Source organism: Canis aureus, chromosome 6 (genome assembly GCF_053574225.1).
Source record: "Canis aureus isolate CA01 chromosome 6, VMU_Caureus_v.1.0, whole genome shotgun sequence".
NCBI lineage: Eukaryota > Metazoa > Chordata > Mammalia > Carnivora > Canidae > Canis > Canis aureus.
Window position 1 is genome coordinate 18,461,824 of NC_135616.1, and position 16,825 is coordinate 18,478,648.

Here is a 16,825-nt window from a genome sequence, read left to right on the forward strand (position 1 = left end):
ACTATGCCTCTATCACAGGAATCAAGAGCACCAGAAGTAGTAACTACTTAAATAAATATATAAGATTTTTTCTTATATATCTTTAAAGGATAATTGCTTTTTAAAAACAAAATAAATTCCATATGCTACAGAGTTTATAACACATGTACAAGTAAAATTTATAACAATAACACAAAGGTTGAGAAAAAAGAAATAAAAGTAAACTATTGAAAGGCTTTATACATAAAGTGGTATAACAGCACCTAAAATATGCTACAAGATGGGTGAACCTTGAAAATATTACAATAAGTGAAAACAGCCAATCACAAAACACCACATATTGTATGACTCCATTTATCTCAAATATCCAGAATAAGAAAATCTATACAGATCAAAAGTAAACTGTTTCCTAGGGCTGGGGTTTAGAGAGAAATGAATATACAACTAAAAAAAAAAAAAAATCCCATTGAATGCTACACTACAAAATGATGAGTTAATTAAATAGTACATGAATTACATCAATAAAAAGTCTTTTTTAAAGCAAGAAAAAAAAATCCAAGGACAGAAAAAGAAGAAAAAGGGAAGAACAAAATAAGAAAAAAAAAAAAAAAAAAAACCAAGATGATAAATTCAGCCAAATCTAATAATCATAAAAAATGTTATCACTGTCAGATTGGATAAAAAAAAAAGCAAGACTTGACAATGCTGCCTTCATGAAACAGAACTTAAATATAAAAACACAAATATGTTAAAAATAAAAGGATATGGGTGCCTGGCTGGATGAGGTAGGACATGGCATGGGGGTTGCAAATTCGAGCCCCATGTTCGATGCAGAGATTACTTAAAAATAAAATCTTTTCAAAAAAGGATAAAAAAAATATATAATTCTATCAATAATCCAAAGAAAGTTGGTTGGCTACATTAATATCAAAAAGATTTCAGAACAAATATTATCATGGATAAAGTTATTTCATAATAAAGGACTAAATTAATCAAGACATAAAAATTCTAAAAATGTATAAACCTTAAAAGTTAGCATTAAGATACAGACAGAATTATAGCCAACAATTTAATATGTTTTTCTCAATAGAAATAAAGTAGAAAGAAAATCGGCTAAGATATAGACTTACCAATCAATTTGATCTAACATTTATAGAACAACCTCATAGACCAGACCATAGGCCATGAATTAAGTCTCAAAAAAAGTTGAAGAATTCAAGTCACATTAATGCTGATGGAATAATGATGATGGCATTAAATGAGAATCAATTACAGAAAAATATCTGGAAAATCTCCAAATACTTGAAAACTAAATTATACACTTCTAAATAACACTTGGATCAAAGAAGAAATCAAAAGCAAAATCAGAAAATATCTCAACTGACTGAAAAGAAAAACACAACATATAAAAATTTGTGGGTGATAGCTTAAGAAGTACTTAGGGGAAAATTTACAGCAATGAACACCTATATCAGGCGGGCAGTTCTTAAATCAATGGGAATTCAGCTATTACCTTAGGAAATTGGAAAAAAAGAGCAAATAAAACCCAAAACAAGGAGGAGACAAGAAATAATAAAGAAGAAGGCAGAGGGGTGCCTGGGAGGCTCAGTTAAGATGTCTTTAGCTCAGGTCATGGGATCAAGCCCCATAATGGTTCTCTGCTCAATGGGAAGTCTGCTTCTCCCCCTCCCTTTTCTTCTTTGTGGTCTCTCTCTCTTGCTTATTCTCAAATAAATAAATAAATAAATAAATAAATAAATAAAATCTAAAAAAAAAAATAGAGGGCAGAAATCAAGGCAATAAAAACAAACTGGTGGGGGGGCAGGGAGGAGAATCTATAAAACCAAAAGCTAGCTCTCTGAGAAGATCAATGAAGTACATAAAAACTGGCAGCCAGATTATTTAGGGGAAAGAAAAAGGAGAGAGGATACATATTACCAGTAACAGAAATGAAAGAAATATCTTTACTGATACTAGAGATACAAAAGGATAAAAAAGAAATCATTCGACAGAACAAATAAAATGGACAAATTCCTTAACAAGTATAAATATCTCCTCAAAAGAAATGTATAACCTGAATACTCTTATGTCTAATAAAGAAAAAAAAAATTTAATTAAAAACCATCCTGCAAAGAAAATCCAGGCCTAAACGGCTTCACCAGTGAATTGTACCAAACATTTCAGAAAGAATAACACCAATTTTACAAAAATCATTCAAGAAACCTGAAAAGGGGAGTTGTCCTTTCAACTCACTTTATGAAACTCATGCTGTTTTGTTTTTTTTTTAAAGATTTTATTTATTTATTCATGAGGGACACACAGAGAGAGGCAGAGACATAGGAAGAGGGAGAAGCAGGCTCCATGCAGAGAGCCTGATGTGGGACTTGATCCCAGAACTCTGGGATCACGCCCTGAGCCAAAGGCAGATGCTCAACTGCTGAGCCACCCAGATCCTGAAACTCATGCTATTTTGATAACAAAACCAGATAAAGACATTAAAAGAAAACTAGAGTTCAATATCCCTCATATGTATAGATGCAAAAATTCTTAAAATTTTAGCTGATCAATTCCAACAACATATTAAAAGGATAATAATACATCATGACCAAGTGAAGTATATCCTAACTATCCAAGATTAATTTAAAACTTGAATATCAAAAAAACCTTGAATATCAAATAATATTATTTAACATACTAAATTAAAAAAGGAAAACCATGATTCCTTCAAAAGATAAGGAAAATTCACTTTGCAAATTTCAACATTCATTCCTGATAAAAATTCTCAGTGAAGTAGGAATACAGGCAATAATTTCTACCTGATAAAGGACAGCTACACAAACCCTACACACCTTATGTAAGGCTGAAAGCCTCATTGTTAGCCCCCTAAGATTAGGATTTAGACAAAAGATGTTCAACTATTTCTATTCAACATGATATCAGAGGTTTTAAGGCAGGGATAGATTAAGGGGGACAGTGGAAGAGCATTCAGATTATAAAGGAAAAAATAGTCTTTATCCATAGGCAACATGACTGCTATGTGGAAATTCTGAAGGAATCTACCAAAAAAACTAATAAAAGTAATGAGTTAATGTTACAGTTTTGATAAAATATTAATAAAGATAAATTATACTTTTATATAACCAGCAATTAACTACTATAAATTGAAATTTTAAAAAATTTACAATAGTATCAAAAATATAAAATACCTAGAGATAAATCTGACAAAAATCTAAGATCTGTATGCTGAAAACTATGTAACACTATTGAAAAAAAAGTTTAAAGGGACATATGCCATGATCATTGGATGGAATATTCACTGACATGTTAGGATACAATTGTCTCCAAATCTATACATTTAAGACAATCTTAAATCTTAATCTTATTTTAAGACATCAAAATATCAGTAGGCTTTTTGTAGAAATTAACAAGCTGATTTTAAAATCTATATGGAAATTCCAAAAACCTAAAACAACTTTGAAAAAGAACAAAGCTGGAAAACTAACAATACCTAATTTCAAAACTTACTATAAAACTATGGTAATAAAGACAACATGGTACTGACATAAAGACTGATATATAGATAGTCCATAAATAGACATATTTATGATTTACAGCAAAGATTCAATGACAATTCAGTAGAGAAAGGATAGTCTTTTCAACAAATGGTGCTCAGAAAATTAGTTACCCATTTGAAAACAAAAATGCAAACTTCAATTTGTGCTTCCTACAAAAATTAACTCAAAATGGGTTATAGACTTAAATATAAAGTCTAAAAATATAAGGCTTCTAAAAGAAAAGCATTAAGAGAAAATCTTTGTGACTCTGGATTAGGTAAAGATTTCCTACACATAACATCAAAAGCATGATATATAAAAGAAAAACTTGACAAATTGGACTACATAAAAATTTTAAAGTTCCTCTCTTCAAAAGACAATACTGAAAGAATGAAAATCCAGAGTGAAGAAAAATATTTGCACATTATATACCTGATAAAGGACTTGTATGTAAAAATATAGAAAGACCTCTCAATACTCAATAGTAAGAAAATAACTGAATTTTAAAATAAAAGATTTGAACAGACATTTCAGAAAAGATACATAGATGAAAATAAGCACATGACAAGTTATTATCACTAGTCCTTTGGGACATGAAAATGAAAAGCACAATGAGCTATCACTACACATGCCTTAGAATAGGGTAAAATTGAAAAGACTGACCCATCAAAAAATATCAAACTGTACACTTTTAATATGTGTATTTTATGGCATGTCAATAATACTTCAATAAAGTTGATTGGGTGGGCCCCTGGGTGGTTCTGTCGGTTGGGCATCTACCTTCAGCTCATTATCCTGGGGTCCTGGGATCAAGTCTCGCATCAGGCTTCCTGCTCAACTTGGAGTCCACTTTTCCCTCTCCTTTCCCCTCTCCCCCTGCGTGCTCTCTCAAATAAATATTTTTTAAAAAATGAAGTTGTTTCAATACAGAAGGATGAAGAAATACAGTAGTCCCCCCGCCCCCTCCCCAATCCATGGTTTACATTCTAAAGTTTCAGTTTCAATCCATAGTCAACTGTGGTCCAGTAGCAGAAGATCCTCCTAACACATCCTCAGAAGGTCACTAGGTCACTAGCAGCCTAACACTACATCACAATGCTTATGTCATTCCCCTCACTTCACACCTCATCACGCAAGCATTTTGTCAGCCCACATCATCATAAGAAAAGTGAGTACAGTACAGTAAGACATTGAAAGACCACATTCGTGTAACTTTTATTGTAGTATATTGTATAATTGTTCTTTTATTATTCTGTTAATCTCTTATAAAGTTATAAATTAATTTTATAAACTTATATTTTAATTTATAAGTTAAACTTTATCATAGATATGCATAGGAAAAACAGAGTATATACTGAGTTCAGTACTACCTGTGGTTTTAGGCATCTACTGAAGGTACTGGAAAGTATCCTTTGTGGGTAAGGGGGAGCTACTATAAAGCAAGGCAATGGAGGACGTTACTATTTTTCAAGATTGATTGATTTTAGAGAGAGGGTACAAGCTGGGGGAAGGGCAGGAGGGAGGAGGAGAAGACGACGACCCCAATACAGGGCTCAATTTCACAACCTTGAGATCATGAGCCAAAATCAAGTCAGATGCTCAACCCACTGAGCCACCCAGGCACCCCACAGATGTTACTATTTTAGATAGGTAGACCGTGAAGGACTCCTTGATATGACACGGTGACAGATCAGAGATTTGAAGAAAGTGAAGAAGCCAAAGTATTGGGGAAGAGTTTTGGCAGTAAAGGGTACAGCAAATATAAAGGTTCTGAGGTAGAAATATGCTCGATGTGTATGGGAACAGCAAGCAAGCCAATTTGACTGAAGCAAACTGAATGAAGGGAGCTATAAATGCAGAGATGAGGTGGTAGGACAGCTGCAGGGGTGGCACGAGTCATGGAGGGCTTTGTAGGTCATTATAAGGTCTGGACTTCACCTTAAGACTGAAGTCTTTTTTAAGACTCACAGTGCTTTGAGCAGTGGCTTTAAAAACATCTGATTAATGTTTTTAAAAGATTATTCTGGGTCCTATGTGGAGCATATCCTATAGTGGAGCTAGGATGAAAGTAGGAAGACCAGAAGGAAAGATACTACAGTAAGTCCAGGTGAGTGACCGTTATAACTTTGACTTGGGTAAGAGCAGGAATTGTAAAAAAATGGCTAGATATAGATATATTTTGAAGAAAGAAGTGATGAGACTTGCTGGTTGACAAGACGATTGATTTGCAAAAAAGAGAGGAGCCAAAAGGACTCCAGGTTTTTAGACTGAGGAACTGAAAGAATCAAGATGCTGTTTACTAAGATAGAAAAAAATGATGGAGAAACAACAGCCTCCAGCATGGATTTCTCTCCCAATTACCCCCTCTTTTAATTCATCCTGCATATTGCCACAAGAGTCATCTGCCTAAATCAACACTATAATTATATTATTATTGGATATAAGAATCAGTATTAGTATTCTATTCCCTTCACTACCTTGAAGAGGTGAACTACTTTCCCTAAAATGAAAAGACCAACAAGCCTTTGGGTTGGAGGATACAGGTAAGGTGAAATCTATGATAACTGTGGGCAGACTACTAACCCTAGAGTAGCTAAGATGGTCCCCTCCTCATAGCCTTTTCTAGTGGGGAAGGAGATGTGGCTGGCATCTATCCAAACATCATAGGTCTTTAAAACAGTACCATCCCAAATTCCTAAGAAGTTCAGGGGGTGGAATAATTATAATAAAAGAGGTACCATAACATATGTCTATCATATATAGTACATAATAACACATAGTTTACCAAGTGCCAGGCATAGCTAATACTTTACATACTTCATTTAAAACCCTTTATAGGCTCCAAATGATGTCTGGATGAAGTCCAAGTCCTCTAACATGGCTTATAAGTCTTTCTTTTTCTTTTCTTTTCTTTTCTTTTCCTTTTCTTTTTTTCTTTCTTTCTTTCTTTCTTTCTTTCTTTCTTTCTTTCTTTCTTTCTTTCTTTCTTTCTTTCTTCTCTTTCTCTTTCTTTCTCTTTCCTTCCTCCTTTCCTTTCCTTTCCTTTCCTTTCCTTTCCTTTCCTTTCCTTTCCTTTCCTTTCCTTTCCTTTCCCTCCCCTTCCCCTCCCTCCCTCCCTCCCTCCCTCCCTCCCTCCCTCCCTCCCTCCCTTCCTTCCTTCCTTTCCTCAAACCAGATAATCTACACTAATGCTGGAAACATAACTTACAAAAAAAATCAACCTGTTTTGGGTAGCTTGAGTAGGGAGCAGACCAGATTATCCTCACTAGAAAGTCATTAGACAATCCCAAAATCAATCTAAAGAAACTGCCGACTTAATAACAATTTTCATTAGAATTTAGAATATTTATAATAACAAGATTCACAAAACAATGACTGTGGCACAGATTATTAAGTCTGAAAAGTCTACTGATAAAAAGAAGGAACTTAAATAAATACTAGGTTTAAGAGAGTATAGTCACCTTAGAATGAGATACATCTCTACATATATGAGAAAGTATAAGGAAAGATAACAGGAGATAAAGATTATTATTTTTAGAGAATGGATATGTGTACAAAAGGAGGCATCAGAGACAGGAGGTAATTACGAATTGGAAGAGAAAGGATCTCAGTGATGTGGAGGTGGTGTAGTGGATCTGCTGAAGTGAAGAGGAGAGGAGAGCTACGAAGAGCACAGACTCCCCATCTCCACAGGTCAATGCACAGTTGTCAGCAATAAACATGAGGTAGATAGGAGAAATTAGGGGCTTTAAAAAAGAGATGATGTTTGTAATACCTACAGGAAGTATGCCTGGGTAAAGACCAGAGAGAAAGAGAATATGGATGAATATGAATGAATGCTGGTGCCTAGAGGTAAGGTATGTTTTACATGTTATAGTAACTATCATTAACTGTGCTAGCATTTTATGAAAAAGACTTAAAAGTAATTTTTTTTTTTTGTTAACTTTCATATACTATGAACAGGAGGAGGGAAAAATGAGCCTTCAAGTGAAAACAACCTAATGAGTGAACAAACAATGGGGCAATCACTGGCCAAATAACTTACCTGGTCATATCCGTAAGGCCTCTGCTGTGGCGGCTGTGGTGGTCCAGGCTGTGTTGGTCTATAACCCCCGTATTGCTGACCTTGTCCTTGTGGGTAGTTAGGATACTGAGGACCTGGACCACCCTGCGAAGGGCCTGCAAAATAATTAACACAAATAAAAGCCCAGATAAAAACAGAACTTGAACTCTCAGAACGGTTTAGAACTAGATGTTATTATGTTCTTATATAAAAAAAAGGATAGTTTGGTATCTTGATCTTCTCAATTACTTTTTGAAATAAATTCCAAAGGTTGTAAGAGTGAAAATACTGTAAGGATACCACCATGTACAAGGTGTTTTGATTCAGTGTAACTAGTGAGCTATGTGTTAGCCATCAAAAAAAAATTTTTTTTTTAATGAGTAAAAGAGACTCAGGAGTTGTACAGTAGGTTAATTCCATGGTATTAAGAAAATTTATCTATACTTCTACTAGAAAGCCAACCAGTATGAGTAATAGGTAAAAGAAAAAGCAAGAAGCAGAAATATGTTGAAATAATTTCTGAATAAAGTTTGGGAACCAATGATATTTATAGCTGTAGGACTCTAGATTTACACTTGAAATCACCAAAGGATCACAAAGAATAATTTTCCATATAAATTCTAGACTTGTATTTGCAATTATCAAAAGAAGGCTTTATGCTCTGCACTGATAAACTTACTATCACAATATTTTCAAACCAAAACTAAAGAAGACTTGAAAAGCCACAGGTTGCATGCGAAAAAACCTGATTCAAAAGTTACACTCTATGTACCAATCACCTTTAATACTTAACCCATAAAAATGAATGATTTCCAACTCCAGAGATGGCAAGGGACTAATCTGGCTTGCCAAACAAATATGTCTCTTTCATAAATTCCACTACTGCCTATTGTAAAGAATGCTTTACAAAGCATAAGCTGAAAAGCTTTGACACTTAAATTTTTTCTATCACAGCTATTCAAAATCTGCCATTAAAAAAAAAAAAAAAACAGATGGCAGAGGAAAGTGTCAAAAGAGAATAAACTTTCAAGTGTAAATAAATTCCATCAGTCTATTATTTATTTAATTACTATACAGGCATTATTAAACTCTAAATTTCTACTAGAAGAAAGTAAGACAAATGAAGCCTATGAATAAGTAAAATGGGAACTTCTTTGGGATTCCCAATGTCTAACAAAATAGCATAACTACTTGAACCAAAAAATATTCAATTTCATCTACTCTCTCTTCCCACTGAAAATAATGTCTTTTTTTTTTTAAAGATTTTATTTATTCATTCAAAGACACACACACACACACACACACACACACACACACACACACAGAAAGGCAGAGACACAGGCAGAGGGAGAAGCAGGCTCCACGCAGGGAGCCCGACGTGGGACTCGATCCAGGGTCTCCAGGATCACGCCCTGGGCTGCAGGCGGTGCTAAACCGCTGCGCCACAGGAGCTGCCCAAAAATAATGTCTTAAATCAATGAATTTACTTGATTAAACCACATTGCATTTATTTTCATGTAAATACAATAAAACCAAATACTCTACTTATTCAAAATACAGATATTCAATGGTCATGAAATGAAAATTGCCATTTGAAAAGAGCAAGAAAGTCCTCTTGTAAAAACAAGAAATCCACTGAATATTTCTAAAGTCCTATCTCAAATCAGGGAACCACAATTATCAGTTTGGGGGAGAATGCCTGGCTCCCAATACATGACTAAATTTCAATGCATATATTGAAGGCACAAGAGAACTTGAGCTGATCCTGGTTCTTAGATTTGCAATGACGGGTGGCTAGAGGCGCCCATACTAATCACAGAGCTTAAAGTAATGACTAAAAATAATAAGACATTACTGATGTAAAAAAGAGACCATGCTAGCAAGAGAAGATGTCTCTAACATTAGAAACATATTTTCCTATATATAAAGTAGTGACAGTAGCTTAATATTTAAGAATGAGATATCAGGTCTTTATCATTCCCCACTCCCTATCTAATAAAGTTATTTAAAGCAAGATATCCAGCCACTAGATCTTATAGTGAGTCTACAATAAGAAAATATGGCTACATTTCCCCAAACTCTGTAAATATATAAATATATCTCTATGTATGTGTATATTACTATTTAACCAAAGAATGACAAAAACATTTTTTTATGCATTCCAAATAAATCTCATTTGTACTCTAAAAATCAATGCTATTTTTCATAGTAACAGTCATTAGAAATAAATTTGCTAAGTGGATTATGTAGATACGGTTAATAATCAACCAATTCATCAGTTTTCCAAGCACATACAAAGCTACTGGGTGGTCATGAATACCAAAGAGGTTTAAGAATTCATTTAAGAACTCATTTTAAATGACTACATACCTTACCTTTGGTCAATGAACCATCTCTAGTTTGTTTCTTTTTAAATGGATTACTAGTTTATCTGAGCAAAACACTTTAAAATAAATATACCTGTAACAGACTGAGCTAAAATTGTGAATTTTCAAAAATAAGAATTCTTAGAAAAATAAACATTAAATATTTGCTTCAATATTTGCTTCAATCATCACATTTTTTGTGACAAAAATAAACTGCAAAAAGCTATTACCATAGCCCTGCTGTTGTCCTGGATAGCCCTGCTGCCCTGGGTACTGCTGCTGCTGGGGTGGATATCCCTGTTGGGGAGGTGGTCCTTGGTAGGCATCTTGCTGTTGGCCATATTGTGAATTTCCTACAGGATAATTGGAGAAGAGAAAAAAAAAACAACTGAGAAGTTCGCTTAATTAACTTTTTTACTCTAAGATGCATAGCCAACAACACAAGAACAAAATGAAATGCCATATTGATTTTTTGAAAGTTAACAAAACAAAGAAAAAACTCAAACCAAACAGAAGGATTTCGGCCAAACAAACTGCAGTTAAAGCCAATTTTGCAAGGTTGAACTGCAGCATTTTCAGCGTCTCTGCCATACGAGCATTACATTTACTGGAACATCACAGTCATAAGATCATGACTATGCTAAATAAAATAAAAAAGACAAAATTAAAGACAGCTACAAGAGCACACACTAGCTACACAAGATCAGCAAGCTGTTTCCTAAAGGCACTATACTTATATGTAAAATTATACATATGTAAACACACACAAGAAAAAAAAATTGGATTGATGGATTTATGTTCAAATAGAAAATTTCCACTGAGGAAAAAATTATTTTTAAATGTTTTAGTCTTTTTATTGTTGTTAGAAATGGCAAGTCATGGTTATACATTTTAAATATTTGTAAGGAAATTATTTTGGTTGTTCTGGGCTCCCTGTAACTTTCAAGACAGCCAGCAACTAGTATTCTACGAGAGCTTTGCATGGGTAGAAGTTGTCTTATGCAAAATTTGCATTCCTGTAGAAGGGGATATATATGTGTATGTGTGTGAAGGTATATAGATACCTCCTTCGTAGTAATGTTGTGAGGAATCCTCATAAGGCCTATCGTAGCCTTGTTCAGGATACGACGGTTGCTGATAACCGTAATCATTATGACCTACATCAATTCGACAAGAGACAGGAAGAAACGTTAATGGCCACTGAGTGAAAACCCTAAATATATTTAAACTTTCAGATAAAATTGAAAAAAAGAAAAAGAAATGGAAATACATAAAAAATAATTTCAAATGCATTAGCCAAATATTTACCAATGTGATTGTTTTCATATTGAGATATAACGTGCAAATTTTTTAAAAGCAAAAAACAGTAGTTTTAGAAACATTACACTTAGTCTTAACTGATAATCCTCAACATGGGGGGGAAAAAAAACTTCATCTTCAATTTTTTTCAAAAAAGAGAAAGAAAGCATTTAGGCCTTTCACATGTAAATAACTTGAATTAAATTAGAATGAACAAAGGAAGCAATTATCATATTTTGTCAAACACCTGTTCTGCTGGTCGCCAATTCCACAGCATATGCTAAAACAATGCAAAGTATAAAAAAGCTCCATAAGTTTTTTTCCCCTGAAAGAAACTGAAACAAATTTTTCACATTCTATTTACTAGCATAACGTATATGTATCTTATAAAAGCATTTTCAGATGCAAGAATAATATTGCTTAATGCTGCCATTCTAGACGCCTTTAGAAAATATTTCTAGAGTACCATAAACACACCTTCAAAAAATTAATACTGTGTTTAGTGCCAGGGTACACCTTAAGTTTTAAGGCTCAATAAATTTTATGACTGGACTTTAATGAAAATCAATAGTCTACTTCTTTTAACTAAAGTTACACACCAAGAAAATGCAGGAAATAATGCTTCAGTTAGCTAAAATCTAAATTTTAGAAGAATGCCTAATTAAGAAGAGCAATACAGTTATGAATCAATGTTATATTCAGTGTTCTAGGATTTCAACATTCCCAAACCACCTCATAAATAGCCACATGAAGGGTTGGCAAACTATGGCCTGCAGCATAAATATGGCCAGTGCCCTGCTTTTGTAAATAAAGTTTTACTGGAACACAGGTATGCCCATTCGCATTTTCTCTACCTGTTTTCATGCTACAGAAAGGATTCAGTAGTTGATATGGCCTGCAAAGAACTAAAATATTTACTCTCTGGCTCTTTAGTGAAAAAAGTTTGCCAACTCCTAATCTATATATTTATTGGCATAAATATCTGAATGATAGTAAGAAAATATTCAAGGCTATTTAAGCAAATTATTGTTATACATGGGATATTCTACATACATATCAGAAAAACATATTAATACACACCTATACAAAAATGATAGATTTTTAAATCCCCTCATGTAATAAATAATTTACATAACCTTAAAGTTTTGATGTCTAACAAAAATAACATCTATTTTGAATAGAAAGGTCGTATTTATAACAATACACATTTTACATTTCAGAAAAATACTCAAGACCAAAACAGTGTCAAATTCAACTCAATTATGTAAAATGTATTTTAAAAATTAAACAAAACAATCATTTACTTTCAGAGTTCCTAATACATAAAATTTGACAAACTAGATTTCACTTCTTTAAAATATCCATAGTCTATAAACATACTAAATTTTTTCGTTAAAAAAAATCTTAATGTCTATATATGAAAGAAAAAAGAAAAAAAACTCCAAAATTCTGAATTAATTCAGGGCAAGAAAACCTGAGATTTAAAAAAATATATCATTTCTTAACAAGAAACATCCATACATATCACCACTATCATAACAAACATTTATGATAAACAAAATTCTACAGATGAGTGTTTGCTCTGCCTATACAGGCAGAGTCTCTGCAGTAAAAAACCACTGTCTTTATACTGATATACCTTTATCCTTTATACATTAACAAAAAATGGCAGGCTAAAATATTTTTTAAATTCACCAAATTATATCTTCTTACTAGTTCACATTAGCTTTGAGAGGATAGTCCCAACACTTTAGCTTTTAATTTTTTGTTTCTCCAAGTTTCTCTGTTAAGTAGTTTACCTTAAATATACCAAGGGAGCTTGGATAAATGAAGATTTTGACAAATCCTTTCATAACAAAACAAATCATACTGTAATGTGAATAGCCACCTGTAATTTATCACAGTTTTATATGTTTGGATTATTTTTTCCTCAACAAAGTATCATGAAATTTTCAAACACACAGAAAAACTGGAAGAACTGTATAGTGAAAGCCTATTTATGCTTGCATCACTTCCAAGTGCAATATATCTTTAATGACCAACTTTTTCATATACCACCTTCCCACAAAACTCATTAAACTAAATAATTAAAATCTGATTTCCAAATGCTTTTCCTATTCTCTCAACTTTAAACACAGCTATATCATATAATTTAACCTCCAAATTTTTCAGATACGAATGATAATATACACAAACCACAGTTCTTTGAGAAGTACTCAATGTTAACTAAAAATGATGAAACTTGGAAAAATACTCAAGAACTAGATCTTCTGTGTATTTATACCATGCATAAAAGTAAACCAATGGGTGAACTTTACAGTATGTGAATTATCTCAATAAAGCGTTTATTTAAAAAAAGTGTATCAGTAACAACTGCTTTGGTTCAAATTAACAATTCCAAACTAAGAGGATCCTCTTTTATGTAAGAAAGGATTCCAGTGACAGAATAATTCCTGATGGTACTAATACAGACTATCTAAACCAAATATACTTTGAAATGGATTATAAACTAATGCGACCACTGATGCTTTAAAAAGTGTTTCTAAATTTAGAAGAAACATATTGTGAGTTTCTTCATCCTCATTAAAATGTCTTGAACAGCTATCTACATTAATATTGGGCACAGATAGACAACAGGAAAATTAACATTAGGAGAGATTACCATCAGGGTAATATTGCTGGTTCATGCCTTCTGGAGGACCTTGTCCACCATGACTGTATTGGTCCCCATAATAGTCTTCCTGGCCTGAGTACTGCTGTGGTGGGCCTGAAAAACCACAACCAGTCAAGAGGTAAATAATTTGTTCTCTAATCTGTTATTAAGAGAAATTACTTCTCACCTGTAGACTCCCCTCCCATGCACTGGCATTTGAGATACTTTTTAACTATTCTTAATTACACACACAGATACACAAACACACAGCAACATCATACAACCACATTTCACAAAAACTGTTATGACCATACATGCAGTATCTAACAAGATCAACTTAAAAGAACAAATACTAACTCCTTAAAAAGAGGTTCAAACTAGTAGAAAATTTTCTTTCTGGTATTAGAGTAGTTTGGAACAAAATAGGGTTTGTTTCTCATCTTATATTCAGTAACTTCTCAAAACTAAAATATTATCTTCTGCTATGTATTAGTGAGCTTTTGTTATCAAATTTTAGGATATTAACCTTTTTCCCAGAAAAAAATAGATAAAAGAAAGCTGTGTAACAGGAAGTTCCTATACACTATGTACCTACTATATCCACTAACTTTTAGAAAAAAATACGTAAAAATCATCATAAAAGTCAAGAAACAAAAAGCCTTGACTCTGCCTATATAAAGAGTTTATTAAAATAAAGCCTTTCAACTACTGTCATTTATAATAAGCAGGAAATTTCCCACATGTAATCTTACCCTGTTGAGGTGGTCTATAAGGAGGAATCTGTCTCTGACCCATCATATGATTGCCTTGGTTAACTTGACCCATCATTCCCATGGGAGGCTGCTGGCCTTGATAATGCTGCCCACCTCCCTGTGGCATATTGTATTGTTGTGAAGGAGGCTGCTGATGCATCATTGGACCTGAAAAGAGACAAAACATTATGCACACAATTTTTCTGTATATAATTTTAACAACTTAAGAGAAATGTAAAAACCTTTTATCATACAATCTCCAAAATATATATTATAATAAAAACTGACTTCAAGTAATAAAAACAAATCTTTCAATTGAAGTTTACATGCCGAATATAATCTGCAAACAAGGGAAAACAACTAACCCATTGTAGTTGATTTAAAATCTACTGGAGGAGTGTCCTAGTGACTTTTTCAAAATGCAAAGTGAATACAATATATGAAAATCTTGGATGTATGTATTTTTTTATTATATACTATATAATATTTATCCACACAATTCTCGGAAAAAGAGAATCTTTAAGGTATATAAGAAAATACACTAAAACAAAGTACACTTCACAGAATCACACAGCAAATCAGCAGTCAAACCAACGGAAAGAAATCTAATTTCTGAACACCCATTTTTCTCTCCCTTTTTCAATGCCCACTCATTTCATTATATAATGGTTGATAGTGAAACTACACATTTATAAATATACTTACATCAGTTAAATTTCATAAACTTTAATTTTAGGACAAAAATTTAAAAGGGTCTTCTTTCGCTTTTCCAACAGTAAGATTTATAAATGAAAAAAGCTTCCTGAAATCAAAGGACTGTAGTGCCCTCTTAGTAAGTTCTAACACACACTCAATCAAAAATACCTAGGTAGAAAACTTAATAAGCCACAGACTCAACTATCAGAACTATGGTTTCCAAAGCAAGCAATGCTGAAGTTGCCTACCATGGCTACAGAATCATAATGGAATAGTAAAATGTATCACATGAAATAATCAACAATGGCCATAAAGTTCTGTGTTGCCATCTAACAATGTAAAGAACTCCTCAGAGGTTCACGGGGTCAAGTTATGGTATGGAGAACTCACCATTCTACCATTATAACCGTTACTGTCTCAGAAGTAAGTATGAGTTATCCTCTAGTTTACTGCTTAAACAGCTATGTATTTCTCATTTACTGACTTACGGGACAATTTAACTACAAAAAGGATTAGAAGGCCGAGAAAACTTTTACAGGCAAAATTACACAGATGAGCCAAAAGTTCATTGTTTAAATAATTAAAAATAAAACATGCTCACCTCTTTTTAAAATTTTATTTATTCATTTGGGTGGGGAGGAAAGAGTTCACAAGCGAGCATGAATGAGGGGGGGAGGGGGCAGGAGAAGAAGAGGGAAAAGCAGACTCCCCACTTAGCAGGGAGCTGGATGAGGGCTCCATCTCAGGACCCTGAGATCATGATTTGAGCTGAAGGCAGACGCTTAACCAACTGAGCCACCCAGGCGCCCCTTTGACCACCTCTTTAAACATATTACTGGCCTATAAGAGCAGCAACAACACAAGCAGAAAGAATCTAACTTTCTTCCAATTTGAAGAACTGTACTGTCTATTTTATCAGAGCTCTTTTTCTATTTGCCTTCTTTTGGTCTTCTACTTCATTTCAAATTCATTTTTGCTTCTAATTTTATCCTAAATATAAAGCTTTCAAAGGTTACTCTAGGACTTGGGAGATCAAGCTCCTGGTTGGACCAGTGCTGAGCATGGAGCCTACTTAAAATTCTCTCTCTCCCCTCTTCCCACCCCAACTCGTGCACACACATGTGCACTTGCACTCTCTCATTCTAAATAAATAAATAAAACCAGTTTGAGTTTATAATTTCTAAAATATATTTTCCATATAATAAAGTATTGAATACTAGCATGTAAAATTTAATAGGCAGAATGATTAGACATTCCTATAATTCATTTTTAGTAGATAAAGGTTGTGCCTTGATTCTCTTCTCCAACACTGATTAAAGATCTCTTGTCTTACAGAAGGTTAACTATAAAACTAATGCATATAATATGCACTGGAACCAAAATTTAAAGTAAAAGAGGAAGAAAGCAAAAACGTGATAGCTGGGGAAAATCCAAAAGGATACAATAACAAAAAAAATTCTAAG

General features: G+C 33.3%; 2 protein-coding genes across 6 annotated transcripts in view; one reads left to right on the forward strand and one right to left on the reverse strand.

The window, feature by feature from the left end:
* SS18 (SS18 subunit of BAF chromatin remodeling complex) overlaps nt 1–16,825 on the reverse strand; it is an 80,564-nt gene that overhangs the window by 10,111 nt on the left and 53,628 nt on the right. For 4 of the 5 annotated variants that reach the window (XM_077900309.1, XM_077900312.1, XM_077900311.1 and 1 more), the window contains 5 exons: nt 14,667–14,834; nt 13,924–14,028; nt 11,027–11,119; nt 10,193–10,315; nt 7,579–7,712 (listed from right to left, as the gene is read on the reverse strand). In XM_077900309.1, the coding sequence (XP_077756435.1) occupies nt 7,579–7,712; nt 10,193–10,315; nt 11,027–11,119; nt 13,924–14,028; nt 14,667–14,834 (623 nt within the window). The remainder of the gene's footprint in view (nt 1–7,578; nt 7,713–10,192; nt 10,316–11,026; nt 11,120–13,923; nt 14,029–14,666; nt 14,835–16,825) is intronic. The other variant, XM_077900314.1, reaches the window with a different exon arrangement.
* Nucleotides 5,547–16,825, forward strand: part of PSMA8 (proteasome 20S subunit alpha 8) — a 123,212-nt gene continuing 111,933 nt past the window's right edge. Inside the window, exons 1-2 of the mRNA XM_077900316.1 lie at nt 5,547–5,640; nt 7,315–7,385. Of these exons, the coding sequence (XP_077756442.1) occupies nt 7,356–7,385 (30 nt within the window). The 5' untranslated portion in view covers nt 5,547–5,640; nt 7,315–7,355. The remainder of the gene's footprint in view (nt 5,641–7,314; nt 7,386–16,825) is intronic.